The sequence below is a fragment of the Phasianus colchicus genome, chromosome Z (assembly GCF_987193195.1).
Source record: "Phasianus colchicus chromosome Z, bPhaCol1.hap1.1, whole genome shotgun sequence".
NCBI lineage: Eukaryota > Metazoa > Chordata > Aves > Galliformes > Phasianidae > Phasianus > Phasianus colchicus.
In genome coordinates, this window is record NC_143476.1 from 82,627,705 (window position 1) to 82,645,842 (window position 18,138).

Consider the following 18,138-nt stretch of genomic DNA (forward strand, 5'->3'; position numbering starts at 1 on the left):
AATCAAGCCTTAATGTTAATGAAACAACTTAATTTCCCCGTGGTTCCATATTTCAGAGACTGATCTTCTTGCCCAGCTGTGTATGTGTTGGTGTGTGCTGCATGCTCGCGAGCACGGCAGCATAGCAACTGCTGACCTGAAAGTTATTTAGTAGCTAAAATTATCAGTGGGGACCCTCTCTTCCCTCTCAGTCTGTGTAATGAGATCGCTGCTGTGCAACTTTGATTAGACATGTCAACCTGCAGCTGGATGTCTGAAAATGAGTATTGCTATTAAAATGCCTTTGCTAATGATCAGCTCACATGTCTATCATTTTGACAGATTTCTCCTCAGGAATGTGGAAAGTATGCAGGAATCCCAAGGTTGCGATGTCATGTTCAGGGAAATGGGTATTGGTGTATTGTATTTCCTGTGCGTTAACCCTAAAGTAGCAGTTTCCTTGGCAAAATCATGCTGATGGCCGAAGCTTGCTGCTGAGCACAGGCTGTGCTCAAAGAGATCCATAATCCTGAGCTGGGAACTGAATGTTGTAGGGAATTGTTTTCTGGAGCGTAAGCCTGAGAACAGGGCATCCATCCTCTGTACCACTTCTTTTGGTTTGATTTAAAGCTTTCATTATGTGGAAAAAAGAATCAGGTTTTTGGAGAAAATATTTCCAGATCTCCTTATTGGTTAATCAATTTAGCAACAGGAAAACCAAAAGCTGGGTGATTCGAGAGGAGAGAGGCAGTTCCAGCAAGGTGCCCAGCCACGAGCCCTCCCCAGAAGCAGGCCGTGTGCTGAGCTCTGCATGTTCTCCCCAAGACACAGCAGGGCTTTTCAGGGGCCTAAGCCTGGAAAGTAGTGGGAATTCCCAGGGAGAAGGGAAGAAATGGAGACAACTGCTGCTCCCATTTCTTTTGTTTTGGCTGACACAACCCACAGCCCGGAATCTCACGGCCCTCCTCTCCCATCTCCCAGCCCTCTCTTTATCAGCCTCCCCTCTTTCTGCAGACAGGAGACGAATGTGCACTTGGAAAGCCATTGGCGTGGCTCGTGGTGTATGAACAGCCTCCCCAGTGCACCTTTGAACCCATTCCTCCTGCATTTGTTTGTCTTGTAGATAAAGCTTCACAGCAGTGTTTGGAGAAAAGTCTAATGAGGGACCACTGTTTGCATAACAAAGCGAGGCTTCCTCTTCAGATGTTCAACCTTCATTAAGCATAATTTATATTCCAGCTAATCTTTGGAAGCGGATAAAATATGGAGCCAAAGTTTGTTTTTACATAGTTTGGAATAACGCGTTGTTTGTTTTAAGTGGTCAGTTGCAACTGACAGTTGATTTATATTCAACATAATGATGATTTGTGATGGCTGCAGATTGTCGTGGGGAGTGTTGTGTCATTGACTGCCGTGGCTTTAGCACTCTTTGACATCAGTTGTTGAGTGAAAGGATAAGAACAAATGGATGTTTTCGGATATTTCAGCAGATCCGCAAGCATAAAAAATTGTGAATTTGTAAAATACTTGGGCTTTTTCCTCCAGAACCTCACGTTGACTGTATTGAATAGCACACTGAATGGTAGCTTGCTTCTCTGGCAAGTCCCAGCCATCACCACTTGGTGCCCTTTGAAGGTCACTGAGCCTCTGCAGCCAGCAGCTCTTGGGGTGATAAGAGGCACCAACATCCTGGTCTAGTGTGCTGCCTAGAAAGAAAACAGGCTGATGTAGCTAAACACAGGACATCGCAGTTTGGTGTAAAAAAATTCATTTAATTTCTCATCATTTAGACTTTGTTCACACCATAGGCACACTAAAAGGATCCGATCCTATTGAACCTTCACTATAGTTTTGACCCCCTGCCCGTATAAGATGCACTTTTTCACTGCAAATGAAATATTCAGTATATTTCACTTATCACCTTCCACTTTTATTAGAAGATGAGAAATGACTGATAACATTTATCTTGTTTGAACTCCGAGCTGAGCCTTACCCCTTTCTGCAAGTTTACATTGTAATGACAGATGTTTGAAAACACCCTTCAGCGTATCAAGAAAATTACAACCTGGCTTGTGTGTGAGGACAGCACTGAAGTGTGCTGTGTCCTTTCAACACAGAAAAGCAGGATTTTCAGATGTCTGTGATCCTCTCCAGTCCTCCAAGCAGAGCAACGAGGATACTGTGGATTGAGTGGTGGCTTTCCACCTTGTGTTCCTTAATACTGAAAAAAGTTCAGGACCCTCTTCTGCTTTGGTTCATTGCATCTATAACCATAACCTATCTGTTTTTAAAAGAGGCACCAACCTTTAGAGAATACGTTTATTTATTCATTATTTTGCTTTATTATTTTTCAGGAAAAAATGCTGTAAGGGTTATAAGTTTGTTCTTGGACAGTGCATCCCTGAAGGTATGTGGTTTTGCTGTTCTTACCTTTCCTGTCCCTGTGCATTTGTCTTTCCCCGTGTTCTTTGTTCTCTGCACTGCTGTCTGGGAGAGTGTCCCGATACAGCTCACAGCCTGGGCTGTACCGTGTGCATGGGAACCGTTTCCAAGAAATTGTCATGAAAATAAAAAAAATCAGCGTCTTCCAAAAGTTTTGTTCAGCATGCCAAGCCTTAATCCTCCCTGAGTACGTGTGGTCACACAGATCTTGTAACAGGACCTGGTGCAAACACAGAGCCACATGCTGCTCTTGGCTGTGCATGTAGGAGCAGTGTGTGCATCCGGGAGCTCATGCTCCCCCTGTGGTCTAGCAGAGGAGATTTGATTTGGAAATGCATGGAGTGACCAGGTGGGTTAGTCCTGCTTTTGTGACCTGTTTCCTGGAGGCAGCGAGGGGAAAGCATCACCATACCACGCCTCTTTTTCACCACCTCTTCTGGCTGTGGGCACAGGGACTGAGAATTAACCTGAGGTGGTTAAATTCACAGTGAAAAGGAAATCTCTCTCTCCTGACAGGCTGGCCAGAGGCTTTGAAAGAGAGTGCTGGGATCCAGTGCTCAGAAGTGGTTGATTGCACATCTCTTGTAAGAAAAAGGCTGAGGTCTGCCTGCCTTAACCATGGCAGAGGCCTCTGCTTGGTTGGCCCAGCCTAAAGAGCCATCACTCCTCACGCTTTGCCCATCTTGGGTGAAATTGGCTCAGAAGTTATAAGAGAGGAGGAGTGGCCATGCAGAAGCAAATGGCCAGAGACAACAATACATTAAAACTCATTTCCTCCAAAAAAACAGGTCAAGTGGATGGCGTTGTCTCATTTTGAGATGGTGATGTTTCAAAAAGAAAAGTGACAAATTATCATTGTTAATATCAGCTGTTGATACCAGCTGTATTTTGGATTTCAGTCTCCAGCCAACAGGGATCATAAACCAAACTCCAGTACTGCTGTTTTTTGTTCGTTTGTTTGTTTCCTTTATATCCTTGCTGTTGGCTGGAAACACTCATGGACTGCTTACAAAAAATAAGATATTAAAAGCCATAATCTAAAAATAGGAATTGTACGTTTCCTGCTTCCATGAGGAGGAATGGGTTTGGGCATCATTGGTGCTCACAAGGGCATCCTTGTTCTGTGGTTTTGCAGAGTTTTGTCTCAGGGTGTGCAGTGTGAGATGATGGCTTCAGTGCAAGACACGTGGAGGAGACGGTTGTGCTGGGTTTGTTCAACCCTGCCTGTGCGTAGGAGGAAGAAGCCTTGAATCCTTTCAGGGTGGGAGAAAGCCAGGGCTCTGCAGCCTGGCCTCCTGCTTTCCTATCAATTGTAACACTTCTATATGCTGTTATTTTTACTAAATATAATGGATACAGCAGAAGAAGTAATGGGAGCGAAAATATAGTGAGAGCCATGGCAATAAATTATAGGAGGGTTCTAATTCTCATCTCTTGAGGTTTCAGGTGATTATGAAAGCAGCGTTTTTGTGTGCCCACTGACTTTACTTAATCCAGCCTATTAACTGCATCTTAGTAACCTAAGTTTTTGCCATTCATTGAATTTCCCCACTGGCTGTGGCTGCTATCCCTTTGTCTCTTCACACCCTTTTCAGTTCAATGGATATTTTGCCTTGAACTCCACAGCCCACAGCAGCTGCTGTAGCATCCAAGACAATCTAAGCTTTTGATGTAGGGATGAGAAACATGATTCAGTGAAGCAGTTCTTTCATTTACTCTGTTACAATACATCACTTGGCTCTTTGCACATTGTTTTGGCATAGTCTTGGAGGAGGAGCTGCATGAAATGCATATCTTGAGACAGGCACATAAATACATTGCAGATGTGAGCTTATTAGAGCACATCTGCACCTTTTAATCCAGTGCTGGAAAGTTAAAGCTCAGAGAAATAGTTCCAGCCTCACCTTCTTTGTGGTTTAGCAGTGGCTGCAGAGAGGAGGGTCAGAAGAGGGCTAGACCTTTCCCTTGATCACCAGCCTTCCTTTTAGGCAGCTGCTGTTTGAACACAATCTTTCTCCAAAGGGTTGCCCATGTCCATCTTTCTTTTATGTCCTGTTTTTCCTCTTCCATCTTTGAAGAACAGTAGATACCAGTGCAGCTTAGTGAAGACGAGTTCATGCTTCTGTGTCCTGCATTTTGTTGGCTTTGGACTCATTGTCTCTCTATAGGTTTCAGTTGCAAGAGCAGGAAGCCATGACCATTGGGAAACAGAGGAGTTTCCTTTGCGTGTCTGATTTGCACTCTACTTGGCCAGCAAATCAGGCCAAAATGAGCTCTTTGCCCTTTTACCAGAATAGTTTTCCTCTTCTTTGACTCAGAAACTGACAGCTCCAAGCAGGTCCTGCCTCACAGTGTTGCTGACATTGAAGTAGAGCTGTAGCCTGAAACAGCTTCTTGGAGAGCAGACTTCCTACCAGTGGTTTGTTAGTTGATTTTCTTGTCTTCAGGCTAATTCACTGCAAAGCACACCATGGCAGACAAATATTCATGAAATCTGCTTTTTCCTCACTAATGCTACTTAAGAAACTTCCTTGGTGCAACCTTCTGTGTTGCACTGTCATTCCTGAATTCACTGAGGCATGTATAGAGACATTATTTCCTTCAGTGCTTCATATTTTCCTGAAATCTGAAACAGCCTCATCCTTGCTGTGTGGCTTTGATTCATTCTCAAACCTTCTGAGACTGTGCTGGTGAACAAGGGGCAGATATGTGAGGAATCCTGTATTCTCAGTACTTTAGAGCACACACAGCTGGTGTGCACAGCCACAGCACCTTTTGTCCAGTTTTGCCCTCAGGGTGAGGACTGTTCCTAAGGGAGTCATTCCACCTGGGACCAGTTTAGTCTAGAGGAAAGAGGTCTGAAGAGAGATGTGATAGCAGTATTTATGTGAAAAGGCTGCAAAGGAGAAAGCAAACTCTTCTTCATGGCAAAGGAGAGGAAGACAAAAATACTGGGCTTTAATGGCATTAAGGGGAATTTTGAACAGGCATTAATAAAAATCTTACCCTCTGAAAGGATACTTCATCTCTGGTATGTGGGGTATACCATCCCTGAAGGCTTCCTAAGTGTGGGTTACTTGAACGTCTGAGGAAAGGCTTGCACGTAGCTAATCCTATTTGGGTGGAAGGTGGCCCGTTTCAGTCTGTTGCTTTATTTCATTTCATTTCATTTCATTTCATTTCATTTCATTTCATTTCATTTCATTTCATTTCATTTTTTTCTAATTTTGTTAGTGTATGTCTATTCATGGAAGCACAGTGAGGACAGAGATCATTCTTCCTCAGCTCTGAATAGACTGAACAGGCCAAATTTTGGAATAGGCTAAATACAGCATCTGTGAGGGCACCTGGCTAAGGCACAGGCATGCTCAGCTAAGCAAGGGTGTGCTCTCATGTGCTACAGCACCATCCAGCCCCATTCCCTGCCTGCAACCTGCAGCAGTGCCAGGAGCTCCATGCAGCACCTAGCACTCAAACTTTGCTGCTGCACAGAGGCCAGTCACTGAAATCAACCACGTCCATGTGGACAAACAAAATTGCAGCCATGCTCAGAAAAATTGCCTCTAGCCCTTTATATTTGTGACTATTTATTATTTCCAAACTTTGCATCCCCAGTGTCACTGAAAAAGCCCAAACTATCCAGAAGGTTGTCCAAGTTTGAAGGCAGTGGCCATATTTTCCTTCCAAACTCAGGCATCTGCACTATTCCACCCCAACCACAGCACTGTGGACACGGCTGGCATTAAAGCCAACCCATAATGAAGTGCAATGGAAAGAAAGGATGCCTGCTATTCACAAGGCAACAAGTACCAGAGAGGAAATGCTTGGCACTGGGACAGTATTTTTCAGTTGAAGGAGCTCTGGTGTGCCATATTGGTGCTGGCACATCGTGGCCCATTAAGACCCATTTGGAGCACTTTTGTAACCACGCACACAGTCAGTTCTGCCCACAGTTCTTCACATGTGTTCTGAATACTCCATACAGCAAATGCGGTTTCACTTGCTTTTCCATCTATTAATTCATTTTAATTGTTTGGAAAAATCATCATACTAGCAGAGATGTCTGCTAGTCATTAGCGTGAGTCAGTAATGAGTTGGGGTTTTAATCATTTTATACTGTGTATATGGAAACACAGTGCATTGCTGGGAACTCAGTCAAAACATGTAGGTTTGGGTGTTGTGTGTTATGCCTGGAGCAGAGGTCGGATGCTTCTGCTTGGCCACACAGTGCCCTGTTGCTGCAGGGTTATCAGCCACAAGCACTGTGAATCACTGCCTGCAGGGCGACGTTCCTCTGAAATAACCCCAGAGCATGGCTGTGGCATAAAACCTGGCCTTCAGCAGGGTGACCTGAGGTGTTATGGAGGCTGGATGCTCCTCCTGCTCCTTCCTGCTCCTGGAGTTTTGAAGTGGGATTTCAGGCAGATTTCTGGGGGATCTCACTGACAAACATGGCTAGGGACTGAATGTATCCTGATTTCACATGGCTGTTATTAGGGGTGATGATAGTTTTGCAGCAGTGTGCTCTTTGCTAGGAGGTTTATAGCTGGGTTTGAACAGTTTCTGCATGATTTTAATTAACTTTTCTTTGTGATATATTGTCTGCCTGGATTTGGCCGTTTGCCTTATTGTGTTCCTCAGTACTTTGCATACAAAATGCTTATATCAGCACTTAAAGACTGTGGAAGAAAAAAGCAAAAAACTTCTAGGTAACATAAAATTCCTGAAAATTCTTCCTCAATTCTGCAAACTGGATAAGTATCCCTTGCTTAAAAGCCAATTTTAATAAATATCCCAGTTGCCACGAGGTGCATTAAAAAGAGCATGGCCAGCAGTTGGGGGAAGTGATCCTCCCCCTCTCATCTGCCCTGGTGAGGCCACATCTGGAATACTGTCTCCTAACCATGCATTTCTCTCCCTAGACTACGATGTGTGTGCTGAAGCTCCTTGTGAACAGCAGTGCACAGATAACTTCGGACGGGTGCTGTGCACTTGCTATCCTGGGTACCGCTACGATCGGGAGAGACACAGGAACAGGGAGAAGCCGTATTGCCTCGGTGGGTAGAAGTGCTTCTCTCTGGTTTGAGATGTATTTTCCTTCTTCAGGTTCTTTAGGGGTCAGTGTAGATTTCAGAACTTCTTTATTTTCTTTACGGTTGCACGTTAAAGGTGGCTTTTAACTCTGCCAAGCGTTGGTCCCCATGACTAAGATATCTAAATGCTCCTGGAATTATGGGTGGGCAGTACCTAAAAAAAGCCATATACACTTAAGCGCTTTGAAGCATCAAGGTGATGCAATTTTCCCTTTCTTAATTCCTCCTGCAGGCTATGAGCAGTATTTGAGAAGAGAGGCATGGTTCTAGGTGTAACCCTCAAAGCACTATAACATGCCTGATTAGGACAACAAATCCTCGGGGTTCCATTCAAATGGGAAGGATGTGGTTCAGAACAATTCATTTTCCAGTGGTTCTCAGGCAGCTGTGCTCATGTGGATGACACAAGGAGTTGTGTCCTGCTTAGTTTGCCGTGCCAGGGAGCCAAGGTTGTCAGGATGAAGCTTTTAGAGAGCTGCCTGGTGCAAAAAAAGACTCACACAGTGCTCACTGATAAAATGACAGGTGTGTTAATGATTGTCAGTCTGCACAGAGCTGCAGCCTGAAGCAGCGGCAGTGCTGCAGCCACTCATTTATTTAAACCCCAGATCTCCTGGTACTTTAAAAGAAAGATTATTATTTACCCTCCGGCTTCAGGATGCTTTCTACTCTCACTCCTCTCCAGACATTGACGAGTGTGCTGCCAGCAATGGGACACTGTGCTCACAGATCTGTGTCAACACTGTGGGCAGCTACAGGTGTGAGTGCCACGAAGGCTACACCCGGGGAGAGGATGGCAGGACATGCACCAAGGGAGATAAAGGTACATGCTGTTGGGGTTAAAGGTCTGAGGTCAAAGGGTCTGCTTCATATTAGGCTCCATCTGGTCATCAGGAAGCACTGCTGTGCGTGTGCATGATGGAGCATTGGCACTATTTGCCCAAAGAGGCTACGGACAGCCCAGAGCTCAAGAGATGGGGTTTTTTCCATTGAAAGTAATTTGTGATGGAAAAGGGGTGAGAGTGAGGGCTTGTTCTTCCTTTTCACTGCTGTTTTCAGAGCATGAATGTGTACTGAGTGTAAATGACTTTGAAATTGTTGACCTCATCCCAGTTATTAAATTACAGTATTTAGAGTACTGAAGATTAAATACTGATATGGCAATTTAAAAAGCAGGGAGGAAGACAACAATCTGTGCTCTGGAAAAGAAAAAAAAAAGGGGGGGGGGAGGAGAAAATGAAAAAGGAAACTTCACTCTTTTGATGAATGGCATCTTACCATAGGTTCATCTGTTAATGCCTGAGCACATATATCAGTGGGTGCTCTAAATCCCACTGGATGGCCAAAGCCATTTATAATTCTGATTTTCCCCTGAAAATCAAACGGAGTGGCTGGAGCCTCTCCTTTAACATTAGTTGTTCCTTGTCATTTTCAAATGTTTGGGTTTTTTTCCTTTGTAAGTGTGCGTGGGGGCCATTAAGGAAATACATATAGCACAAATAATCCCCTTGCAAATAGCATTTTTAGCTAAATTGTCCTCTTACTAATTCATATTTCCTGACAGGGCAGTGTCTGAAGCATTCAGGATAACTGACCATTGGAAATATTCAGGGCTGCGGAAATCATTCTAATATTTGAAAACAGCAATTTGACATTGCTATAAAAACAATTGCACTCTGTTTTAAGATGTAATGCAAGAAACATGTAGGGTCCCTCTCTCCAGGTTTAAGTTTTCTATGTGCTTGCTGGGGAACTATCACTTGTGCTCATCCTGCCATGCACGGAGGCTGCAGCGTGAGCACTGTTTTTGGCTCTGAGCTACAACAAGTGAGCTCGACTGAACGCTCTGGATTTGTTAGTGGGACACGAGAATAGGGAGCATTTTTCCTGCATCCACAGTAACGCTGTGTTTGACAGAGACAATACAGCCACCCACTCTGGAGCAGGCACATGAAACCATCTCAGCAGGCTGAGCCCAGATAATGCAACACAGATGATCCACCAAGCAGCCTCCATGCAAAGACCGCCCGCAGCACAGCTCCTGCAGAGCTCTGCTCTGCCAGCATCTCCTTCTCATCCAGCATCAGCGCTTTGAGCAGGGGCAAAGACAACACGTTTCTTCCTGAGCTGCTCTCTTATTGATAGCACTGCAGGGTTCACCAGTACCTTGCTTAGACGGAAGGCTCTGTGTCACCCATGAGCTGGACTTCATGCTTCAGAAACCCTCCCTGAATGGGGCTACTTGAAGCCTTCTCTGCAGTAACTTTAGTTTCCTTGTGCAATGAAAACAGGTTATGTAAGTGTCTTGCTCAATGCTGGCCAAACTGACCCTGGTGGGTGACCTCAGTGTCTGCACCGCGCGTGGGAGGCTGCAGCTGATTGCTGCCTGCCCCTCTGGCCCATCCTAGGTGGCTCCTGGCTTTGTCCATGCTTTAGTCTGGCTGTATTCATATTTTGGTCCTGATACAGGATTGGATGGGGGTGTTTGATGGATGACTCTTTCTTTGGGCAAATCAACACTCATGTCTGGTATGAGTTAGGGGATTCCATCTCTCTCTGGGGACACAGCTCACACTTGCTTTTGTGACGCTGTTGGACTTCTTCCTGAGATAAATCAGTCCAACTGGGTTTGCAGAAGTCTCTCTGGTGTGATATTTTCCAAACATTAGCTGACTCCCGCACTGTTCACCTCCACGGGCTGTTACAGCCCTATTTATCTACAGTCATCAGCCCCATGTACCACATCTTTCTGGAAGGTAAACTGCATTTTATGATGAAAGAAGAGGCCAAATTCACTGCTTCTTAATCTGCTCATAATTCTACTGACTCTAGTGGGATTGCCGGAGGTCTCAAACAGCAGAGGTTCTGGCAGTTTCTCTCTATGACCACATGTTGCTGTCAGCAACATTTCTTAACACAGCGTGTGTGTTGTATGAGGGAACTCATGTGGTAAGATACCTACTAAAAAAAATTTGGTTAAGACTGGTATCAAACCCAGTTTTTAGGGGGAATTTTTTAAAAGGACGCTTTAAAAATGTCTCCCAATATGGGCTTTTGTAAATCTTACCAAAGTCCGATGATGAACATATCAAAACACTCTCATGTTTTTAAAGGGAGCTGAAAAAAATTGACAAGGTTAAACCCATGAGAGAACCACAGGACAGACTTACAGTCAGGAGAAAATTTGCCTTATGAAATATGAAGAAGTGTCCTGATAACAGCTTAACAGCTACTTGTTAAGGAAGGGGGAGAAAAAAAGATGAAAAAAAACCCTACATGCTGAGAGCTCTATTAGAGATGGGCAAAAAGGCTTTGGTGAGAGTCAAAATGATCAGTGATGGAGTCCTTCTAGGAGATGCTGTGGCCAAACAAATGGTCATGGAAACATAACAGCTGTAATTTGGTGAAACTATTTTATGTGGAGGTCAGTGGGAAAGGCCCTGGTGTACTTTTCAACCATAAACTCTGAGCCATCCAAGCACAGCACAGAAAGCTGTTCGGCCATGCGCTGTCAACAGGGGGCTGGGAAGCTCCAAAAGCAGGAAGCTTACTTTTAGACAAATGCTAAATGAAATAGGGAGGAGTGCTGTGGATTACCACAGTGCCATAGGACTGCAATGTTGGTGCAGGCAGGTAGTGACTGGAAAACCCCCAGCCTTTGCTTCCTCATTTTCTGACTGATTCAGGATTTACACCAAGGCCGTGCTGCTGGTGGTCATTCCAGCATCCTGCCCTTGCAGTCCCACTTGCTATCTGAGATAAGTGAAGGGTTTACGTGATAAAATATTACACCCAATGGACTAAAACTACTGAAAACAAGTTTTTTCAAAGTTTGGGCATTGATGGTCTGTAGATGACCATCTGATGGGTGCAGTGTCCCTTACTGGACACTGTAAACATTTAAAGTCAACTAGTATGTGACATATTTAGTATTAGAAAATTCTGCTTGTATTAAAGACAATGCAGACTTTTTCAAAATCAGTACACAGTTAGGAAAAGATGAAGGGTGTTAAAGCTGATGTGAGGAATGTAGCACAATGGTTAAGTACATTGTAGTTGATACTTTTTGAAGACTTACTGGCTTTATCCAGGAGAACCTGCAGCTTTTCCATTACAAAGCATGCTCTGAGGGATCAGTGTTCCAAGGTGTCCAATAACCCTTACTGGAGATGTTGTACAAGGCCACAGATCACATGCAGAGCCTCTGTGTACTTTATGCTTCTCAGCAACTGTGTGTGTAAGAAAAAAGGCTTATCTGAAGTTTGCAAGTATGTGTTTTGGACACCACGTTTCTCTTTCAGTGGACATCTGTCAAAACAGCGCTTGTTTGTTTATGATGCAGAAGTGATTCATTGAGTATGGGACCAGGAAAAGGACACATACAAAAAAACATTTGCAACATCCTTTATAATTCGAATCATTTCAAGGATTCCTGAAAAGATCTCATTCTTATGTCATATCAACTAGTGTGACCCATTCTCTCGAGTGGATTTAAATCCTTATCGTTGCTCCCAAGTCCAATCTCCCATCACGTGGCGAAAAAGCAGTGATGATAAAGAGCAGTATGTGCAAAGTGAGTGAAATGACCACATTGTGAGGAGTTTTACTGTAATTTATAGCATATGAAAATTTGCTCCTTCGGGGCACTGTAAATCCAGACAGACTGTAGGAACGGTCTGCCCTAAATGCAAAGATAAAAGAAGGGGTGTAAACTTCTTCAGGTATTAAAAAAACAAATACTTCGGTGACTGTTAACTAAAAACAGCTGCTTTAAAAATGAGCTCAGAGCTGTCCCTGAAAACTTTTTCAGCCTTACATAGCAACTCACAGTCAAGGCATTAATAATGGTGAGATTGCCTCTTCTTTTCACAGTCTGGGGGAATGCAACAACCTTTCAGGCTCCAGTTGCTTTTGCAATTATTTTATGAACTTCTTTTCCTTGCATCTTTATATTTGTATTGGAAACAATACAAATTTTCTTTCAGCTGGACTTTCTGAGAAATCTGAAAACGTGGCGAAACCAGGGACATGCTGTGCCTCTTGTAAGGAATTTCATCAAATCAAGCAGACGGTTTTACAACTGAAGCAAAAGGTATGAACGTTGATCAGTCGTGTTACCAGACCTACATATTTTATGACAACTGAATATAAATTTAAGTGTTTTGAACTGTCACTGCCATGTCGCACTTTTGCCCTTGAAGATGATGGCAAGGTGTTTTAAAACTCTGTAGGAAGAGCATTCCTTCCTTATGCTTCTGCACCGCTTGTAAGCAGATTACTAACCAAGCTCATGGTAGCAGATCTGGCAAAACCCGTTGCAACGTGAGCCCAGGTTTATTGGCAAGATGCACTGTCCTCAGTTCTTCATTCATTCTGAATGCACAGGATTTTGGACTTGATCCACCCCAAGTATATGTAAGTGCAAGACATTCTGCTGATGAGGGAACATGGGAGAATATGATTTTGCACTAAGTTGTTGATACAGGATGCTTGCCAAATAGGAGGTGTGTGGCTAGACATAAAACATCACTAGCACACACATCAGCTTTGATTGTTAAAAAAAAAAAAAAAAGCCTCAGCCATGAGTTTTTAGTTGATTACATTGCACACAAAAACTTCCTCTGACCTTTAACTTTATCTGCTCCTGTATGTGACCTCCTTCTGCATTTTGGTAGGATTTAAAGAATGCAGATACTCAGGGTTTGGAGAACCAAGTACACAGGTGCAGGTACCTTTTCTGGTGACACTTCCTCCAAATATTCAAGTTCTCTGAAATGCTTTGCAGGGACAGTGTAAGCAGTCCATGTTGGCAGGTTGTCATCATTTCAGCCAAGCTGCTCAATTAATTTCACTGCATCAAAACGTGAATTGGTATATTCACCTGCTGAATTTAATGTTATTCATTCAGTGTAATTTGCATTAGGAAGAAAGGAATCTACCTCACTAAAATTAGATATACTGAAGTGTGACATATTCTTTATTTCAAAAATCTCAAAGGAAAAAAAAAAAACAAACAACCAAACCAAAAAACTTGCTTTCCTTATGAACCTGTATGAAGACAGACGTGAAAAGTGACAGAATTTTGCACGTGGAAGACATTCTGGTTTTCAGACAGCTCCTGCTAGTGGACACAGCAGAGCCACACTGCGGAGTGCTGTGACCATCAGTGGGAGGCTGAGCAGCTGGGACCACGCTGTTGGCCAACTCGTTTGCTGCAAGAATGCGTGGAAACGAATCGCCTGGATTAATGGAAAGTTTCATGTGTCTAACTTCCAGCGTTTGGAGCCTGTGTCCTGAGAGCCTGGCACACTCTGTTGCTGTGTGCACTTGTTGCAGTTGTAGCTGTGCCTTAATGCTAATTCCTGTCGTAGTACACAGGCTAAATTTTACCCAAGTATTTTCCTTGTGGGACTTGATCAATTTGGCATCCTCAGAGAAAGACCACTGAGCTGTACCACCTGCAGAGCAGGAAGAGATGATCCCTAGATGCCCTCAGCATGTCTTACCCTGCCCCATACAGAGCTTTTACCCATGCAGAGAGGAGATCTGGCTTCACACTGCTCCTCTGCCCAAGGAGACACAAAACTTCTGTGTTTCACTAACAGCTCCCTATGGCCATCTCTCAGTATCTGCGGTTAAAGCTGTTCTGTTTAGTACATAAAAACTCATAACTGGCTGCCAGACAGACAATTTATGGGAATAACTCTTTGGTCTTTATTCTTGTGGTTAAAGATTTTGAATTTACAAACTTCACATCAAATTATGTATAGCAGAAGAGTCTCAGAAGGATCCAGTCCAGCAAATGCTACAACTGGGAATTGGAATGTGCTTCTGGAGGTCGGAGGTTTGGTTTTGGATCTTCTTAGGAAAAGAGGGAATTGAACTCATGTCACTGCTGCCTCTGGAACATGCACAAACTATTGGGTTAAAGGAAGTGGTTGATGTCACCAACACCTTCTCTGAGGATTGCAGCACTGATTCCAGATCCAGCACTGATTCCAGATCCTACATGAGAGTAGTTCATGGATCAAGTATAGAAATTCAAATTAGATGGTTACCAAGTGGGCTGCACTGTTTTCCTGATTTACTAGAGGGCTGTGGGCAGATCTAGACTGATCTCAGGCCTTGTAGGAAAGAGGAAAAGCAGAAAGCTGGAAAAGCAGGGGACATGCTGACATGCTGACACACAGTCAGTTTTTTGAGAAATCAAGTAAGCAGTTGAGTTCTTGGAGTTGGGACATGGATAGATCCTATGAAACAGATATATTTAAAAATCTTAATTAGAAATCACTGATAGAATTCCACAACATTCTTACCAAGAAGAGTCACATAGACCACAGATCTAGAAACTACCCAAAACTCCGGTGCAACATTCAGCACTGAATATATGGGATCTTATCTCTAGCACTGTCTTTCTTTAAAGTAGTCCCTCACTAATATTTGCACGCATGTGGAAAAATATTTTTCAAGGGCCACTGAGATTTGGAGCTGTGGAAGGAGAAAGCCAAGGTCACTCTGGATCAAGATCCTCATAGAGCTAAAAGGTGAAACAGAAATTACGCTAGTGAGTATAGCCAGTCCCTGAGAGGATATGAGTCAATATCAAAAACACATGGTTTGGCCATAGTGCACGTAACAGCCATTTTCTGTCCAGAAGGTATCAAAGAGCAATGAGCTAGACCAGATCTTGGGTATTTTGGCATTCCCAGTGTGTGCCGAAGTCCAGCTGACTCAGTGGGGAAGCATGTGTAGATGCTTTCACAGCAGCTATGTGATCTTTTTTTAAACTAAGTTATTGTTAAAACAGCCTTGCTGGCAGGAACAAGCCAGTACTTTATTTATGCAACAGAAAAGAATACACTTCCAAATCTCCTTCATGATGAGTTGCATCTTTTTAAACCAGGCTGGCCATTTGCAATATAATCTGAAGAGCTATTCACAGCAGAGGCTGTGCAGTAACTAGCAGCTCCCTCAGGTGGGCCCAAGCTCTGGAGAGAAGATCCATTAATAAGACACTCAGTGGTGGCCGCTCTCAAGGAGAAACACTCACTTTTTCTTCAGTATGAATAACTGTTCCTGCTCAGGAAGGCTGGAAGAGATGAATTGCTCCTGACCTCTTTGAGCCTCATTGATGACAGCAAAAATATTCTTACTTAAAAACTGCCTCAAAAATACAGTGCTGTCAGGTTCTCATATAAAATGAAGAAAACGTTCTTCTATTGAAAATCCAACATAACAGTGCAAAAGGCCAACACCAGAGCAGCAGGCGTGCTAAATCACCACCCTGTGGTGCTTCTGTGAAGTGCTTGATTTCCAGAGGGGAGGAGGGAGCACATGAGATTCCCGTAAGGCTTTCATCTTGTTGCTTAGTTTATTCAGAGCACTCACCTTGCCTTTGGAGCAGCAATGCTCTCCAAAGCACAAGTCAGGAATGGCTGCTAACCCCTTGTGTTTCTCTCATATTTTGTATCCCATTGTTTATGAAGTGCCACTGGGAGCTCTGCATTTCCAGTGTACTTTCCTTACTTTTTCTTCCTTCAAAACTGTTCTGGTGCATTCAGCCTTAAACTGCAAGCAGCACTGGCTGCTCTTCAATGTGCTTTCATTCACTAATAACTTGTTTGCCAAAATAAATTTGCCCACATATACTGGGTATTGCAAGTGCATAGCATTACTATTTTTTCAGTGCTTTACAAACATGAAGTTTGTGTGAAGGGCAGGAGGGTATATATCGAATAATTACATGAGGAGGAGTCCTGAAAACAGTGCAGGGAATTCCAAACAACTGATTAAAAGCACTAGCAGAAGGCAGGGGTTATACATATTAGTTGATGCTCCTCTCCTATGCAAACGTTGTAGAATCCAGTGAGCCAAATTTATTCAGGGAAGCAACAGAGATGACCCAGGGATAGATCTATCCTGATCCTGCTGAAACAGTTCTGATTGGCAGAGCAAAATTCCCCAGTCCACATGCATCCCATTCAGCACTAATAAACTTCTCACTGTAGACCAGCCTTCTGGCTTATCATCTCCCCTCAGCTTCCTCTGGAGACACTAAGCATTTGCAGAATATTTTTAAATACGTTTTGTTATTAAATACATTCAATCTGGGCAAGCAGGAATTGATATTTAATGGTTAATGACATTTTAAACCACAGTATGCAGTTTTCCTTACGTTCTTACTTGCTTTTGCCTTGTGACTTTATTCAGAGCAGATGCAAGCTCCATTGGGTTAAACAGTGTGATACAAGGCCAGATCCACAAAGCATTTTGGTTCCACTGAAACTGCTGAGAAGTTAGGAGCTTGTACCGCAATTCAAATGTAAATATCTGAGCAGATGTTGGCCTGAAAAAGCATAGAAAATGAACAGAGGAAAACTCAAAGAAGGAAAAAGAAGTTTTCTGAGAAATGCCAACCAGTTATCAGACTTCAGTTTTTCACAGCTTTTTGCTGTATCTGTCCTGAATCACTTCTGTCCTCCATTTGGATAGACTTGCAGTATTTCCATGATGACTTGGAAGGTGAACATCCTTACAGGTAACTAGTAATCAGGGTTACTAACAAGATGCTGGCTCCACGTCCCAAGGGAAGTAAAGTATCAGAATGTATAAATGCCTTAAAAACAAATGGAATCATGTTTTTCACGTGGTATCTTCCAGCCCTTGGTATGTGATACAGGAAGTGTGAATAATCTCCAGGATCTCCCATCCAGTTGTCATGTCCTGTGCCCTTACACTGGGCAATTCATCTGCACACAGCCATGTGCCGTTGGTGCACCCTTATGAATTAGCTGCAGAACTGATTTCTTTTACTGCTATCAGGGAATAATGGTTGCATTTTCTTTTCTCCCTGTGTTAAGTTGCTTGATATCATGCGAAGTGTAATCCTGACTAAGGTTGCAGAACAGTTTTAGTATAAATACGGGTATCAATAAATATTTTACAATTTTTCTGAAGTACGTAAATGTGATATTTGTCCTCATGAAATCTTAATCAACAGTGCTATTTATCCAGCTTAAGGATGGAGAGCTTACAGTGATTTTTGCTTTTGACAGGTTGCTTTGCTACCAAATAATGCTGCTGATCTTAGCAAGCAAATCACTGGTGAAAAAGTGCTTGCATCTAATGCATACATTCCTGGCCCCCCAGGACAGCCTGGCCAACAAGGTCCTCCAGGTAAGACCAGAGGGATGTGGGTATGAATTAATGCCATGAGAAAAAATAATAAGCTTCAGTCTTCCAGTATAATAGGATTTCATGTGTTACGTATTGTGATTGCTATGATTATATTTTCATTTGTAATAAATTGAAAAACACTGGTCATTATTCAGTCATCCTCTGCCAACTTTCTAACAACAGTCCCTTGTATTTCTTGCTTCCATGTATTTCTTGGCATGCAAACTGGCTTTGTTCTGCATGTGTTAATTTTCTCCCTCTCCCTACGATATTTCACCTGCTTCACTTGTCATTCCCCATTTCTTAACTCTATATTAAGCACCCTCCATTACATTTCAGAAATACCTAGTATTTTAGATTGTTAATAGAGAAGAAGATTTGCTTTCAGTTTGTGGGAGTTTGTGCCAAATGTTTTATTTTTCCTTGTCTGGTTTTGCAAGGATCAATT

At 43.1% G+C, this 18,138-nt stretch overlaps 1 protein-coding gene across 1 annotated transcript in view; it reads left to right on the plus strand.

Moving 5' to 3' along the window:
* Window positions 1-18,138, plus strand: part of CCBE1 (collagen and calcium binding EGF domains 1) — an 88,362-nt gene that overhangs the window by 62,800 nt on the left and 7,424 nt on the right. Inside the window, exons 3-7 of the mRNA XM_031609868.2 lie at window positions 2,334-2,386; window positions 7,344-7,478; window positions 8,200-8,337; window positions 12,500-12,606; window positions 17,570-17,690. Of these exons, the coding sequence (XP_031465728.2) occupies window positions 2,334-2,386; window positions 7,344-7,478; window positions 8,200-8,337; window positions 12,500-12,606; window positions 17,570-17,690 (554 nt within the window). The remainder of the gene's footprint in view (window positions 1-2,333; window positions 2,387-7,343; window positions 7,479-8,199; window positions 8,338-12,499; window positions 12,607-17,569; window positions 17,691-18,138) is intronic.